At 46.9% G+C, this 17,638-nt stretch overlaps 1 protein-coding gene across 1 annotated transcript; it reads left to right on the forward strand.

Annotated features, from left to right (window-relative positions):
• The first annotated feature begins 396 nt into the window (after positions 1–396).
• gsc (goosecoid) lies at positions 397–3,620 on the forward strand. The gene is made up of 3 exons (XM_076171510.1): positions 397–712; positions 1,572–1,831; positions 3,127–3,620. The coding sequence occupies exons 1-3, from the start codon at positions 397–399 to the stop codon at positions 3,346–3,348; spliced, it is 798 nt and encodes a 265-aa protein (XP_076027625.1). The 3' UTR covers positions 3,349–3,620.
• Positions 3,621–17,638: the final 14,018 nt, after the last annotated feature.

Here is a 17,638-nt window from a genome sequence, read left to right on the forward strand (position 1 = left end):
CTTCACTGACCGGGACATTAATCGGATTACTCTGTAGGCTAAGCAGCCGCCTGTGACCCCGCAACGCAGCATCCAAAAGTCCGCAAACAGTGCGGATTATCTTAATTGAATTAATTCTCAATACACAGCTCCGCGGCCGGAGAGGCTGCAGCGGCTGATCCCGGAGCGGTGACGTCAGCAGCGTATAAAAGCAGGCGGGCTCTCAGCGGGTCCCACCAAAGCCCGCAGCCCGCCCCCACAGGTCCGCGTCTCTCCGCCCAGCATGGCGCAGTGTTAGACCCGTCCGCTCCACTTCGCCGTCGGGAGACTTTCCGCCGCGGCAACTCTCCGCTCTTTCCGCCGTCCAGGAGCCTCCGCCGCCACCGCCGCAGCCGCCGCCGCCGCCGCACCGGGGTGATGCCCGCCGGGATGTTCAGCATAGACAGCATCCTCTCCGGCCGGCCGAGCTGCAAGGAGCCGCTGCTGCTGCACCGGAGCGGCCCGGTGGTTCTGTCCGCCGGACTCACGGACTCTCTGTACACCGACTACAACGGACTGTACTCGGCCGCGTGTGGCCCCTCCGCCGCCGGGGTCCAGACCGTGAACGGGACCCGGATTGGATATAACGGCTACTACTACGGGCAGCTGCACGTCCAGGGCCCCGCCGGAGGGCCGCCGTGCTGCGGCTCCGTGCCCGGCCTCGGCCCGCAGCAGTGCCCCTGCATCCCCACAGGTAGGGACCGAGCTGCTGCAGGTTCAGATCCAGACTCGAGCCTTTGAGCACAGAGACACAGTTTGCGTTCATTTTTTAGTTTAAGAAACAGAAATAAGAAACTCTGCACTTTGGGTTTGTGTCTCACTTTGTGTTGCAGACGTGAACAACTTCACACATTTAACATTTAAGATTCAACATTTTTATTGATGGTGATTATTTCCATCAACCTAATATAACACACACACACACACACACACACACACACACACACAGTCTGATGGTAACATTTAAACACATTTATTGTATTGAGTAGATATTTAAATGTCTCTTGTTGTGATTTCCTTGTTGTCAAACATGTGATCAGATCAAATCTGATCAGATGGGGGGAGAGGATCAATGTGGCTTCAGAGCGGAAGTAGAAAGATTGAAAGTGCCAAACGGAACAGAAGTTATATTATTAAGAATGTAAGAACTCAATCTGATTCAAACCAAACTAAGAGGAGCTGCAGGTTCCACAGGTAAACACAAAGACCAATCATTCTCCTTTAGTTCATCTAATCTGATTATTGATGCACTTTGCTCTTTGTTTTTTTTAAATACTTTTTTACGTTGTAATGTCTGAAGCGAGTGGTTTCCGTCTCATCTGTATGTTAAAGATGCAGATGTGCGTCTTCAGCAGATGTAAATATCCCGTGATGCTCCTGTGGCACGTCGGGACGTTTCCGTTTCCTGCCTGTGCCAAAGTGTTTGAGTTTGTTTACTCATCAGCCCAGATGTCACTAAACTCCACAAACAGCCGCAACAGAAGGTTCTGGTTCCGTTTCCTCACTTTGAGTTTGATCTTCATCCTTCTCTTCTTCCTCTTCCTCCTCCGCAGCCTACGACGGCCCGGGCTCGGTTCTGATCTCTCCGGTCCCGCACCAGATGATGTCGTACATGAACGTGGGCAGCTTGTCCCGCACCGAGCTGCAGCTGCTCAATCAGCTGCACTGCCGCCGGAAGCGCCGCCACCGCACCATCTTCACCGACGAGCAGCTGGAGGCTCTGGAGGGCCTCTTCCAGGAGACCAAGTACCCGGATGTGGGGACCCGGGAGCAGCTGGCACGCAAGGTCCACCTGCGGGAGGAGAAGGTGGAGGTAAGAGGAGACACACACACACACACACACACACACACACTGATGCTGAACGTTTGTTTAGAAGTTAAGAAATTAATTTGTGCCACACGAGGCAGATTATTATTATGATCATAATTATTGTTATTAATATCAGACGGTATTATCTTATTGTTTTTATTACTTAAATTAATACGTTTAATGTGTTGATTGAATCATTAAACACCAGCTGTATAAAAAGATTACATTCAGCTGTAAATCAACCAATTTATTACAGAAACGAACATTTGCATTGAGAGGTTGTCCTCTTCTTCTTCATCAGTATACACACACATATATGTGTGTGTGTGTGTGACCTCCCTTATTTATTATATGAATATATAACAAAGTAATAATGAAGTAATAATTATTTAAGCGCGGGAATATTAGAGTTTTGTTTAGCGATGACGTCAGTTTTCAGCGCTGGAATTTAAATGTCTGATAAAGAAACAAAACATTTCTATTTTGCCTCGATCCGTCGAGCCAAAATAGAAATCAACCAGCGCGATTATGTCCGAAAACAAATTTGAAACTTTCCCAGTCTCAGTAAATAAAGACACTACCTGAAGAAAAAAGAAATAAGCAGCATCTTAATATTATTATACTAAAACAACACCCGTTTCCTTATTTAGCTTTATTGTTCACCTGATCAATGTGATCTGTTAATCTTTATTCTGTTATTGATCACAAAACGCTCAGATAATCTGTTAATAATATTCATTAATATTTAACCTCACATTTTATTGTTTATTTCATGTCGTCAAATAATCCGAGTTGTGTTTTTGTTTAAATCAATGAATTGGTATTGATGGATGATAAAATAATCATTTTAAATATGTCATTTATAGTTTAGATTATTAACTGAACCCTCGGGAGTCTTTTCTTCTTTTCTTCTTCTTTTCTTCTCTATAATTTAACCTCTCGTTGACTTAATATCTATTATATATAGATATATTTATACAAATATATTCATAATTAACGGATGAAGAATAATTGTTGCTTGTGAAAATGTTTCTTAAAAGAATTCCAAAGAAATTCCACCAAAAACCAGGACAGATATTTTTTGAATAATATATCTATGTGAATGTTTAAACAAAAGCAAGCATATTATTAAATATACAAAAGATTCCGTTGAGTCCTTTCTGATTTGACTTAAATAATCTTTTGGTTTCTATTCAAACATCTGGATCGATGATCGCTGAACAAACTAAGGAGCAGTGATCAGTTTGGCTTCAGACGTGATTAGGCGTGTGAGTGACATCATTTGCTCTCGGCTGCAGGTTTGGTTTAAGAACAGACGCGCCAAGTGGAGGAGACAGAAGCGTTCATCCTCTGAGGAGTCAGAGAAGTGGAGCAAGCCCGCGAGCAGGAGCGCGTGCGCGGACAGAGCGCAGGAGGAGGAGCCGAGCGCCAACAACAACAACAGCAACAACAACAACAGCAACAACAACAACAACAGCAACAACAACAACAGCAAAAGCGACGCGGACACGGACAGCTGATAGTAAACACGCCCCCCGCGCCCCGCACCTCACGCACGGCCGCGCGCGTGTCGCCATGTTGCACAGATGTACATAAACGTTTTATTATTGATGACGTGTTGGCTATTTATATTTAATTTAATTGTTTGTAACGTTCCAGCCGCTGGATGTAGATGTGTGAAGGTCCCGTGACGTCACGTGACTCCGTCTCGTCTGGATATTACCTGTTGTGATTGTGCGCGAGCCCGAACAGCTGATCGACGCGGTCCCGTTTGGAGCAGCCGGTTTTATTTCGAAAGGATAAAGCAGCTTTACGTAAGAGAACAGCGAATATACATTAAAATATACATGAACATAAATCTGCTCCTCTGTCTGTTTGTTTATTAGAGTAAAGCGCATTAAGAGGCTTTTACTGTGAAAATCTGTAACTCACCTCAACCCGCAGCGTCCAAACGTTTCTGTCAAATTACATTGACTTTTTATTTCCCACCACAAAAATAACTAACACCGATTTTTACTTTTTGACTTGACGTGAAAATCTGACAAATATGTTTGTTAACAATATTCACATTCTAGAAAACCTGTTTTTAAATTCACATAAAGAAGGAATTCTAGGAATAAATCTGAAAAATATCAACATTTACAAAAAGCACCGAAAAATATATTGAATAATATTCAAATGTTCCAAATTCAAACCTTAAGGAAAAAATTAAATATAACATGAAAACATAACGCGTGTGAATAAGGAACACGCTTGATGATTTAATGTTATATTTAAAAGTTCCTTTCGTACTTAACAATTATTTTTTTGCCAAATCCTTTCTCATATTTCATATTTAAAGATCACAACCGGATATTCCTCTTATAAATGGAGCCGTCAGATTTTAACGTCACATTTATAATCTGTTGTTGATTTTCGCGCGAATTTTCTCTTAACTTCATAATTCCTTAACGGTAAAACCCCCCCACAATAAATCGGGGACTCGCATGATGAAACTACTTTAATGTTCTCATTCACAAAATGTATCTAACAGATAAATAACCGGAAATGCAGAATTTTTCAAACGGGAATTTTGATCCAAGATTCCTCAAATCTCTCAGATCAAATATGGAGAAATGATTATGAATCAGAACTGCAATAATAATAATAATATAATATTGATAAACCTGTTTATTATTACTCTGATAGATCATAATTTACTTAACTTGAAATGTTTTTAAAGATGAACTGGTTGGTTGAATGAATTGATTGACATAAATGAGTTTCCTGTTTAGATAAAGTCTGGTTTATATTCACTCTAATCTAAGTGACTGATATAAGTACACATGTCTCTCAGGCCTGAGATATGTAGACCAGAACATCTTCAGATTATAATATCGTTTGTCATATTTTCCCATCATGCACTGCAGGAATGTGCTCAGTCTATTTATACGTCACACACAGAGCCAAAGAGTCTCTATAGAGCATTGAGTCAGAGAATGAGACGCTCTGCTGCTGTCTGAGGTCCATCCTGTCCATCCTGTCCTCAATAGAGAGGACAAATGCCACACCGAGACAACAATCACCACCAGAGGGTGATAACTGGTGCTCATACCTCCTCCAAGGCCCAATAAGGCCTGTGGACAGCAGAGGCATCCAGGTGTAAATCCTAAAGCTGATCCGTCACCGCTCATGTTGCATTCCAGTGTTGTTGGAAGTTCCAAAGAGTAAACTTGGTGCTGCTGCAGGAGTTTAGCAGTGTGAGTGTGAAGCCTCTCCAGACTAAGACAACTCAGAGAAACAACATGACTTCAGAGTTCACACAGGAATGAGCTGAAAATAGAGAGTTACTGTAGAGACGCTGCTGAAGGGTCACGACCCCAAACGAGGCGTCAAAGCAAGAACATAAGCATCAGGATCAGACGTCATTCATCAATAAACACATGACTCATTTTATAACTAACTAAGGGAAAAGTTTCTCTAAGAGCCGTCAGAGATCAAACTGCACAAGAAAAGCAACAACAATAACATTAACTTATAGTTCATCACTGTGTGGAAAGTGCTCCTCCTCTCTCCTGCAAAAGGAAGGAGGAAAACATTAAAACAACACTTTGCACACACACACACACACACACACACACACACACACACACACACACACACACACACACACACACACACACACACACACACACACACACACACACACACACACAGCAGCTTTAGTGGAAACTCCGAACTCTCAAGCTGGAGTTTCACCTCAGGATGTGGAAGCAGCCGTAAAATCCCTGCATGACAGCAAAACAGGGAATACGAATCAATACAAAACCAAATACAAAGAAAGAAAGAAGTTCTAACTGAAGTCAGAACATTTGACAGGAAGCCGCTCATGAGTTCACGTCTCCACCTTCAGTGATACCAGGCTGCAGGTTCTATTGGGCCCAAGAGGAAAACCCGAGCCCTCTGAGTGAGAGGAGCCTTTAGAGTCTCCTGCTGCGTCTGTAAGTTTGGGTTTAGCAGCTTAGAGGTCAGAAAACTTCACCAAACCATGACTGAGCAAATAAACAGGACACACACAAAAAAAAAATCACATTTCTGCCTGGAAATTCTATATTTTAGGAGTAATAACTGAATTGTGGAGTTTTGTTTTTCACATTTGAAGCCCATTTTGCTCCTAATACCTTTGTGTTTGAGGTCAACCACTCAGTATCAAACACAATACAGCTTCTTTAAGGAGAACCTGGACTTTCTATAGATGGAAATTTATGTCACGATTGAACAATAATGTTAGGTGAGCAAGCCCATTTAGCAAAATAATAAAACACTCATCATAAAATTCCTTATTTTTTATCTAATAAGTTCAGACTCAGCCAGAGATTTATAAAACTCTGAAAGTTCCATTTTGGGCATTTAGGAGTTCAGAGTATATTTGTGTAAATTAAGCCTTTCCTCATAAAGTTAAAGCATTTTTTATAGCCAAGGTAATATCACCCTGCGGTCCACCAGGGGGCCACAAACACAGAGCCACTGAGGGAGTGAAGGTGACTGACCGGGACAAGTGGAGGAATATTAATAAACATTTTATCTAATGGGAAGTTGTCAATAGGAATGTTCAGCACTGTGAAAGGCTGCCCCCTGGTGGTGCTGCTGCCCCCTGGTGGTGCTGCTGCCCCCTGGTGGTGCTGCTGCCCCCTGGTGGTACTGCTGCCCCCTGGTGGTGCTGCTGCCCCCTGGTGGTGCTGCTGCCCCCTGGTGGTACTGCTGCCCCCTGGTGGTGCTGCTGCCCCCTGGTGGTGCTGCTGCCCCCTGGTGGTACTGCTGCCCCCTGGTGGTGCTGCTGCCTGGATGCGTCTCATATCACCCATGGCTTTTATTTCACAGAACCCGGAAGTCCCTTAAATTAATAAGATTTAAAAAAAAAACATTTTAACGATCATTTATAATTTGGACTCATCCAAACAAATTATCAACCAAAGTCCTGGCACTGGATTGAGGATTGAATAGTAGATTGTGGCGTTAATTGCGTGAATTGCCCTTTAATGGACTCTAATCACAGACGAACCGGTCACTGCTCTCTCTCTCTCTCTCTCTCTCTCTCTCTCTCTCTCTCTCTCTCTCTCTCTCTCTCTCTCTCTCACACCCGTCAGGAGAGAAAGTCAAGCTTCTAATGTGACTCTTGAATCCCAGATTAGAGCCGAGCCACATCAGGCACCTGGAGATTTGGCACCAGCACAAACCATGAACACACAGCCGCTGTAATAATTCCTTGTATGTGCAGCGGTGATGGATGAGGTGTTTGACTGCTCGGCCTCCTCGCTCATTCCTCTCGGCTTTTTTTTCACAAGCGGCGATTTTCTATTTCACAAATTTAATGCGACTCTTTTTTCTCTCCACCATTATTTCTTTGACCTTTTTATGCTCGGTTCCCAGCACTTGGAAAAACAAAGGTGGAGTCCAAGAAAAATTAGGTATTGAGTAAAGGTTCAGAGCAGATAAATCTCTGCCCCGGCCCCGAGGCTCTGCATGCGTGGTCACAGCGACACGGCGCTCTTACGTAGGCCGTGATGATGCTCAGCCCTGATTTATTTACTCTTTTCAACCAAATACCTCCATATCTTACGGTATCAGCTCCTCCGTGTGTGTGTGTGCCGTGTGTGTGTGTGTGTGTGTGTGTGTGTGTGTGTGCGGCGGGGGGGCTGAATGATGTTGTTAGTGTTCGGGGGTCTGGAGAGTTTTAGCCGTCATGGATTTGGCGTCCGGACCGACAGCTCTTGGGTGGATTCCCTGCTCTAAAGATAGACAGGGGTGTTGGCCGCTCTGTGGTCCACTTCCAGAAACATTTCAGAAAACGGCCTCCCTCATCACGCCGGGCCCGGCCCGTCCTGAACCGACGCTTAGACAAATAACGCATATTTTTACAAAATGTAAACTTCCTCCTATATTATTACCATATTTCACTGGGATGACGTGCGGTTTGGAGTTTGTTTTCCTTTTTGTCCGTGACTATCTTTCTGCCTCTGGAGCCCAAGAGCTGAGGCTGGATTAGGGCTGGATACACACACACACACACACACACACACACACACACAGCCGTTTAAATGCCCAACATGTGGCTGCAGTGTTACGCCATCATTTCCATCAGAGTTTATTGGATTAAACATGTAGATATTTACAGAGAAATGCATTATGGGACCTTTTTTCCATGAGAGCTGACAGCAGGAGAGCAGCAGATCTTTGATTGATCTACACCAGATTCGCTCCTCATTTAGATCTACAACGTAATGAAATGAACAGAAAAAAAAGGAAACTGGATCATGAAGGGGACTTCCAGGTTCATAACCCAGACGAGCTGCAGACTGATGAGAGAAGGCACAGGAAGTCACTATAGGATAGAGATCCATGACATCATACAGCGGGTTCAGGGTCAAAGCTAGTGTAGTTGCTGTCTACTGTTAGTAGTACAGTTCTGGGTCCACCTCGGCCCCCTGAATCCCTAAGTCCGCCCCTGCTTGTAACACAGATATGTCTGGAGGATTCTGGCTTTAAACAAAGGAATAACATGTAAGAGCACAATAAACTGAAGTCAGGTTTGTACGTGCGCAGACACACACACACACACACACACACACACGCACACACGCACACACACGTTGCCGCCCTGCTGGTTGCTCTGTGTACTTAACAGTGTAAGGATCCTTTTATTGGCCCGAGTTAGCGCCCGCGAAAGCTCTTAACTACCGTAATGTTCTTTCTGACCAGCCGTGTAATTACACCGCCTGTCACCACACAAATCACAGCACACCCGTCATCTGCTGACTTCAATTAGCCGAGCCCCCCCGGCCCCCCCGGCCCCCGCCCGGCCTGCAGAAACCACCGAGGAGCCTTAAATCTGCGGAGCTACAGAGCGACGGGGGCCGACCGCTGCCTCGCTCAGCCTGAGGTGGGAGAGGTGACGGTAAAGCCTGTGACAGAGCTGACCTCCAGGGGGCACCGCCTGCTCCGTAACAACATCCACCGCACAACACAACCACCCCCAAACCATCATCTGACTGAGGAGGAGATCAATGTGGCTCATAGGTCAGAGAGAGGAGAACCAACACAGGAGAGAGAGAGACAGAGAGAGGGAGAGAGAGAGAGAGAGGGAGAGAGAGAGAGAGAGAGAGGGAGAGAGAGAGAGAGAGAGAGAGACAGAGAGGGGGAGAGAGAGAGAGAGAGAGAGCTCTACAGGAGGGAAGACCTAAGAAACAGATCAACACAATCCACCAAGAAACAGCCGTGTAATGTTTTAATTCCACAGAAGAAGAGGGAGAGAGGGGGGGGGGGGGGGGGAGTGTGTGTGTGTGTCCGATTGTTTATTTGTGTATCTATTTATTTATTTATTCTATGTGTATACACTAACATGTGTGTATACATGTAAAGTCTGTGTCATGTGTGTGTGTGTGTGTGTGTGTGTGTGACAGTGATGTAGGAGTGGACCTGGATCAGTGAGGAGACTGAGCTGACTTGGTTCCACTGTGTTCCCTCAGTGAGCTCTATAGTGTAGCTGTGTGTTTGCTGTGCCAAAGCCAACACACATGAATAATAAAGATGAAGTGTACCTAAGAAAACACGCTGCCGCCGCCGCCGCCTCGCCCACCCTGCAGACCGCCCTCACTGGGGTCTGCTGATGGGGGGCATGGACCCACATGAGGCCAGCTGAGACTCTGCATGTGTGTATGTCTGTGTGTGTCTGTGTGTGTGCACGCATGTGAACTCTGCAGGGGCAAGAAAGCAGTGTGTACATTTAATGGATTATGGTTGAGTTAATGTTTTTATGGATATGAAGCTCAGTGTGTGTGTGTGTGTGTGTGTGTGTGTGTGTGTGTTACACTGCGTCGCTGCTCAGAGGGTCACAGGTGGAAACCATCAGAGGTTGTTGTTGGCAGCGAGCAGCCGAGCAGCCGAGCCTCCTGAGCGGCCAGTGACTTTACAAACAAAGACTTCGTTCATCTGTGAAAGTTACGACACCAAATATGCGACATGTTCAGTCACACAACACAGAAGGAGTCTATGGCCCAGCCAGCGCCCCCTGGAGGCTGCAGCCTTCACTACAGGTCGGTCAAGAACAAACAAAAAGGTTTCCAATGTGAGAAGAGCTCAGTGTTGTTTTGACTTAATTCCCCCTTAAACAGTATCACCTGAATGTTGCCCCCTTCAGTATCTTCAGAGTACTACAGCTGCGCTAGGTTCTAAGCTGCGTCCTTGATGAACAGAGGAGCTCGTCTCCAGCGGAGCTACTTTAGATTATCGTTAGCTTGCATCTTGATAAGCTAGCGTGTCAAAGTAGCTTCCCTCAGTCTGCTCTGTGTGGTTTGCTCTGCTGGTTGATTGGAGGTTTGTTTGAGAGGAGCCTGACTGCACGGTGGGCTGTGGGGGGCGGGGGGGCCGGGTCTCTGGGTGTCTTGTGTGTGTAAACGCCTCGCTGACCTGCAGTGGAACGTTTGCCCCGAGTTCAATTCCGCCCTCGGGGGATTTCTGTGTTTCTGGGCCGCCGACGGTCTCTGTCGGCAACATTAACCAGAGAAGCTTTACCTGAAACCGAGCAGGAAGCATATTTATACGGACCCATCCTCCCCCATACGGGACTCACAGTAGAGCGCTTGTTTTTGACCCCAGAGCGTCCCCCCCTCGTCCTCCTCCACTCTGTCTCCTAGTTGCTGAGAGCGAGGGGTAAATAAAACAATGTGTGGATTAATGATCAAGTGATTTGAAGGCTGTGTTCTTCCAAAGTCCAGTCCAAACCCTCTTTATTTACCCAGAGGATAAATCAAAATTACGGCCTGTATCAACAATAGAACTGCGCTCCCCACAGGGAGAGATAAATGATAAATCAGCAGCGGAAAAGAGTACGAATTACACAAAGTCCCTACTGTGTAGTTGTGTGATAACAGAGCTGCTTCACACGCAGGAGCGCCGCTAACAGCTGATCACTGCAGCCGCCTGATAAACACTCAGAAAGCAGGAAATCCACCGCGGCTTATGTCACACAATCCACCCAGAGTGAGGATTTGTGCTTTTTGGGCTGCTTTGTTGGATTCCAGTAGGTTGCTAGGTTACCGCGACAAAACAAAACACAATCTGACTTTAAGAATAAAAATGACCTTGGTAAAAAAGTGTTTGTTCTTGAACATGAACCAGCTCAAGTTTGATTTTTAACCCTTTACTTCAGTGAAATCACGTAGAATTGAGTGAAATAGAAGCTCGGGGAGTTTAAATCTTTTCTCTCTCTCTCTTTTCACACTGATCAGTAAAATCCTGTGTGATGGCACAAAGCAAAGTTTCTACCGTGACACAAAGCAGAGTGTGATGATGAGCCGGTGGGTGAGGGGGGGGTGGGGGGGTCAGACCCAGCCCGGGGCCCTGCAGAGGCTCAGTCCGGCCCTGCTCGGCTGCTTTTACTGCTGCGGTCTACGTTGGGTTACTAAGCAGTTGTTCCTGTGGTGAACTTTGTTATTTTACTTCTCCCTGGTTTTCTTTTGATGAACTTTCAGACAGTGTCGCTCTTTTTATCCAACAAATTGGAGAAGGAATTCTGCTGACTTCCCAGACCGGCCGACGTTGCGCCGTCAAACACTTCCTGACATTTCAGCAGTTCCAGGGCCGTTGTTGTATCGGTGAAGCTTGTACTTGTGGCTTCCCTATTTTTAGTGTTAAGGGCAGAGCTCAGTGGTTCCTGTCTTTCAGCATCTACGTCGTGTACGAGCTTCCCCCGGAGGAGCAGCTGTGTCTGCTTATGGCCGACATGCAGGGAGCAGATCCTAATTGACTGTTGCATTAGATTTGCTTGTCAGGACGCCAAATCCTGCTTCACGGAGCGAGCGAGAGGAGGAAGAGTGTGCAGGCAGGGAGAGAAAGAAATATGGAAACCTGCACAGGGAAATGGGCGTTTAGGAAGGACAAGCCTGCCCTCTAGTGGCACTAAGCTGTAATACGGTTTAGGACAAAGTCAACATTCATTCTCAAAGCTACAGGCAATAAATACCAAAGAGGAAATACAATGAAGTAAAATAAATAATAAAATAATAAAATAAAATAAAATAAAATAAAATAAAATAAAATAAAATAAAATAAAATAAAATAAAATAAACAAAAACCCAACAAACAAAAAAACAAAAACAAAACAAAAAACAGTAGCTTGTAGAAGGTGCAGTACCAACAGAAGCCACGGGGGCAGTATTGTGACCTGAGTCCACCCCATTGTTCAGGTCACTGAAGTCATGACGTCTTGTCTTCTGGGGACCAAACACCCTGGACACCCGCCTGCTGGATGGTCAGACTGTTGCTGTTTCCTCTCTCCTGCCTCCAGTAAAGCGATGATGTGACTCAGACGTTTTCCAGCAGAACACAAACTCATCATCCTCATTATTTCACACGATAATCACAGAGTCACTGAGACTTCTCCAAAGTTCTGGGGAACCGTTTGCACGAGCTGTGTGGGTTTTCCAGGCAGACGGGATGACATCCACACGTCCTGCATGTATACAGACTCTGAGCTGCAATCAGAGACCTGCGGGTCCTCTGAGGCCTCCCAGAGTCCTCTGAGGCCTCCCGGCTCCACATCCTCTCCTTCACCGCCGTGAAACAAACGCCAAAGCCGCTCTTGATGGACGGCAGGTTTACAGGACTCGTCAGGCATTAACAGATTTGATCCTTACTGGAAGGAAAAGCTCCGTTGGGACCGAGGTCTGGGATCCACGGAGGGGTGGAGGTCCTGGGCTCAGAGTCCTGCTTGATTTTCTGGTCATGGTCAAAGAAAAGTTCATGCACTTACCTCACATAGAGAGCTGTGAGTGTGTGTGTGTGTGTGTGTGTGTGTGTGTGTGTGTGAGAGGGGGTTTCAGGCTTATCAGCTCATCAGTCTTCCTGGTCTCGTCCCTGAGCTTTATAAAAACATGCTGGACCTTGAAGTAGCTTCATTGTAGAGTAGCTAACTACTTTATGAAGGAAGTAGCTGTGTATGAATGCTGTGGTTACATAGGTGTGATTCCTCTGTGAGCCACAGGGGGAGACAAAGGCTTCTGTTGTGTTTGACCGAGTATGAAATTCACTTAAACGCATGCAAATAAATATTCAACTTTGAACTGAACTGAGCTCTCAGATGAGCCGAGCTGTTCAGAGATGGAAGGGGGGGGGCTGATAGAAGTTGTGATTGCATTGGTGACCTCTGACCCCCGGAAGGCTGTGGTGTTGGCAGCGGCCGCGGCGTCTGATCTGCGGCCGCCAACGGACTAATTGGAAGTGAGAGCTTATGTGTTGTTGTAAGGAGCTGACAGCAGATTTCCACTCGCTGCCCAAAGAGTTCAGTCCATCAAAGCGCTCACACGTTTCTCTGCTGTGACAGCTCGCCACAATGGCCACGACAAAACAAACCGTCAAGCAGCAGACCAGCCGTGTGTGTGTGTGTGTGTGTGTGTGTGTGTGTTCCAGGTTTGGGGTGGGCTTCACGTCCTCCCCCAGCGCTGCATCAGTATCACTGCTTCAATCTACATCCTTGGATAAGAAGCCAGAGCTGCTCGCTTTGCTCAAAAGTCCTCAAAGCGTGATCCATGATTTACACCCATCTGACATGTGTGTGAATGTAACCTCTATGTGTCCCCACACACACACACACACACACACACACACACACGCACACACACACACACACACACAGTTCATGCTCTTTCCCAGCAGACTCGTTGAGGGGAAAGAAGTCATGATGCCTTCACAGCACAGGGGAAAGTGTGGGAAAAGTGAGATTTCTGCACACTTTGAGGATAGAAAGTGAAACATTCCAACCCTCGAAAAAAAGTGTTACCCCCGGTTGAGGTGGACGATGTGGAGTCAGTAAAGAAGTAAAGACTTTGTGTCTCGGTGGTGATGAAGGAGGTGAGGTCTCTGTCTCTGTCTGAGGTCCTGGTTGAGGGCGACGGATGTGTTTGGTGTTTTCTTGACTTTATTGAGAGAAGAAGAAGTTGCAGCTCTACTAGACGCAGAGCAACAGAAGAAGAGTGAGAGGACAGAGAGAGGAAGAGTGGAGACGTCTGAGGGTCCACATGTGAAGAAGAAGAGCAAAGGGAGCTGTGCAGCAGAGGAGCTGGAGGAGAACAGAAGAGGAGATGGAGAGGACATGTAGGGCCCACCTCCTGTAGTTACTATGGTAACTCTCCTTCCTGGTCCTGACTCATGTTTCCTGCTCATCCTCATGTGGAGAGCAGGGTCCTGGTCTCAGGGTCCTGGTCTCAGGGTCCTGGTCTCAGGGTCCTGGTCTCAGCTGTAAGTGGAGCTGTGGGCGCTCTGTGGTCTTTACAGATTAGCTCCTCTGGGTTTGCTCCCTCTGGACCGCCGCTCTGACCCCAGACCCTCGGCCCCTCGTCTCCACAGAGCGTCAGTGCAGATCGCTTACGGAGGTGTTCCATTTAAAACGCCACAACAATTTCCCCCCCTGACCTGCTGAGAGTCCTCCTCTGCCATTTCACCCACAATGCACCTCTCTGACATGTGACACCCCTGAACCCACAGTAACCTGCCAGGGGTCACGACCTGCTGGGGCCTCAGTGGGGTCAAGTAACAACATACAAATACTTTGATAAATACTAATGTATGTTTGAGAGAATTTATACCTTAACTACTTTTCTTTAGTTGAGTTTGATTGATTGATCTTCTCATCCAGACCAATTCAATACATTTACATCCTCAGCTAAATGACTTTAAGTATTTAGTAATGGGTAAATTGGACTCTTTGAGTGTGTGTGTGTGTGTGTGTGTGTGTGTGTGTGTGTGTGTGTACTTCAGAGGCCTGTTATTCGCCTCTGCTCCCAGTGCGTGCTGCAGATTTCCTGGGAACGCCGTCATCACAATCAGCCTCTCCGTCTTTTTCCCCTTTCCCTCCGCGTGTCCTTGCAGTAATCTGAGTTTGGCGTTCTGATGATGGCGAAGGCTCTGGTATCTGCAGCACGCGGCGCCCATCCGTGCGTGACCATATGTTATATAATCAAAAAGTCAGCGCTGTGTTTTATACAACCAATCAGAGCCAATCAGTGTGAGCGCAGGAGTGTGTGATGGGTGATGGGTAGGTGGGAAGGGGGCGGGGGGGCGAGGGGGGGGCGAGGGGGCCCCGGCGAGTGTGTTACTCATCAGTCTCCCGGGCCGGGGCTCTGTTTGGATTGCTGTGTTTGGATAAAGCAGATTGGTTTGCACTTAACCCTGTAATGTATGCAAAACTCCTCTCCTGATGATTCTCTGTGCGTCTGGACGCTCAGCGCCGTGGCACATGCCGTAAACGCCGCGCCGCCTCAAGAAAAATGACGCATAATAAATTGTGACATGGTCGCTGAGTGGGGGCGCACATGTCCTGCGGCTGCACACACACACACACACACACACACACACACACACTGACACTGACAGGCAGGATATGAAATATGGCGTGGAGAGTTACAGACGCAGGTCAAAGGGTCAAGTGCATTGTGTGGTGTGCGTGTGTGTGCGTGTGTGTGAGGGAGAGCTGCTCCAGACTGCAGCTCAGAGGAAATGAACCCTTTGAGGTCTGTCAGGATCCAGAGCTGTAATGAGCTCAGCAGCACTGAACCATGACCTTTAACCTCCTGGGCTGCAGGATGAAGCTCCATCACAGTTTGGTGTTGCTCTGTCACAGTTAGGGACCGGGGTGGAAGAATCATTATAGAGTTTATGTAAACATATGGCGCCGCCCTGCTGGCAGTAAGAGGAAGTGTGCAGGTTTACTTGTTTATAGAGCAGCTAACAGAGCAGCTAACAGAGCAGCTAACAGAGCAGTTAACAGAGCAGCTAACAGAGCAGCTGGGACGGGTTAGAGCTGTTACACAACATGACTGACAGGCCTAACATATGTGCTGGATAATAATGGATGGATTTGTAACTCAAAACTGATTTGTAACAGGTATTGATTATTGATTTCCATTCTCTCTCTAAGGCTCTGTTGTCATAACAAGCGCTGCCAGCAGAGGGCAGCAGCGGACTGAGGTAGAATGAAGCTCAGGCTTCACAGTGACACACACGCACGCAGACACACACACACACACACACACACACACACACACACACACACACACACACACACACACACACACACACACACCTGCTGCTTTCTAAAGTCCATTCAGTGAAATGATGAAATGATAACAGAAGGAGTGTCCTGGTTATAGTTTGTATAATAATTATGTGTGTGTGTGGTGTGTGTGTGTGTGTGTGTGTGTGTGTGTTCCAGGTTTGGGGTGGGCTTCACGTCCTCCCCCAGCGCTGCATTTACACCTTTACAGGGCTGACATCATCGTTATAATTATCATTATCATGTAGGGACTTTGGTTCAAGCATCTCTGTGTGTATTCTCAGGGTTGTGAGTCACTAAAGACTGGAACGCTTCAATCTCACTGCAACATAGAGATGAAGAGGAGGAGGAGGGTTTCCTTCATGACTCAGACTGCAGTTACATCACAGAACTGTGACCTTTAACCTCCTGCAGCCTGCACTCTCATGTAGGGACAGTGATCAGTGTGAGTGGTCAGGTCAGGTCAGGTCAGCTGCTGAGTGATGGAGACATGTGCCTGCTCTGTGGCCTGTGTGTGTCCTGACACTTCCTCCTCCCCTGCACCCTGAGCCAGGCAGCGTGGAGGCGGGCGAGCGAGTGAGCGAGCGAGCGAGCGAGCAGCCTGTCGATGCAAAGGATCTTGAATTACCTCGGCGTGCTGAGGCAGCAGGAACCAGACTGAACCTCAGCTTGATAAAGTTCACTAAAGTGCTTTGATCTGAGCTGTGGAGGAGTGAAGCCTATTGACCGACCTCTGAGTGACCCTGAGGGCATTCAGCCAAGCCTCCTTACAGGGGACAGGCTGCTGATTACATCATAAGGCCACAGATATGAGGGGAGCACAGAACGATACAAAGATGAGGTTAGAGAGAGAGAGAGAGAGAGAGAGAGAGAGAGAGAGAGTGAGAGAGAGAGAGAGAGAGAGAGAGAGAGACAGAGAGAGGGGGAGAGGGGGAGAGAGAGAGAGAGAGAGGAGAGAGAGAGCGACAGAGAGTGCTCATTTAAATTTGGCCCATATTCAACCAGGGACGCTCTCAGTTTGGGGCCTTATGTTGCCCCCTGGTGGACAGCTGGCGTAGTGAACGTGGGCCTAAACGTAAAGTGGACCTGACAGCACCAATCTGTACAAACCCTGCAGCAGCTGGAGGAGGAGGAGGAGGAGGAGGAGGAGGAGAGCAGGAGAAGGGAGCAGATCTGTTCAGATGGAAGGAGTCTTTGTTGAGAGGGAGGATTTGTGTTGCTCTGCCTCAGATGTGCCGCTCCTGTTCTTGGCAAACACCAAAGAAGGTCTGAATGTTTTTACCCAGAAGGCCCTGGGCTTCACACGCTCTCTCTCATCACAGCCATCATTGACTTTATACTGGCTGCTATCTGAACCTAATTAGGTGGTGATAATGTGGGGTGTGTGTGTGTGTGTGTGTGTGTGTGTGTGTGTGTGTGTGTGTGTGAAGCCTTGTTCACTGATCTGCATTGGAGGTTTAAAGGATTAACTGCTGTAAAACATCTGCAAGAGGAAATACAGTTCAAACATTCGACTGAAACCATGATGTCACACTGAATCCATTCATATGCAAACATGTGTACATTATATTAGACTCATTAACATAATCATGAATATGGATGAGATTTTATTATATCACTTTTAAAAAATTCACATTGTGGCCTCGTTAAGGCTCACATGAACTCTTTCTCTCTCTCTCTCTCTCTCTCTCTCTCTCTGTCTCTCTCTCTCTCTCTCTCTCTCT

This window comes from Genypterus blacodes, unplaced genomic scaffold (assembly GCF_046128005.1).
Source record: "Genypterus blacodes isolate CSIRO-AG114 ecotype Tasmania unplaced genomic scaffold, CSIRO-AGI_Gbla_v1 ptg000256l_1, whole genome shotgun sequence".
Classification (NCBI taxonomy): domain Eukaryota; kingdom Metazoa; phylum Chordata; class Actinopteri; order Ophidiiformes; family Ophidiidae; genus Genypterus; species Genypterus blacodes.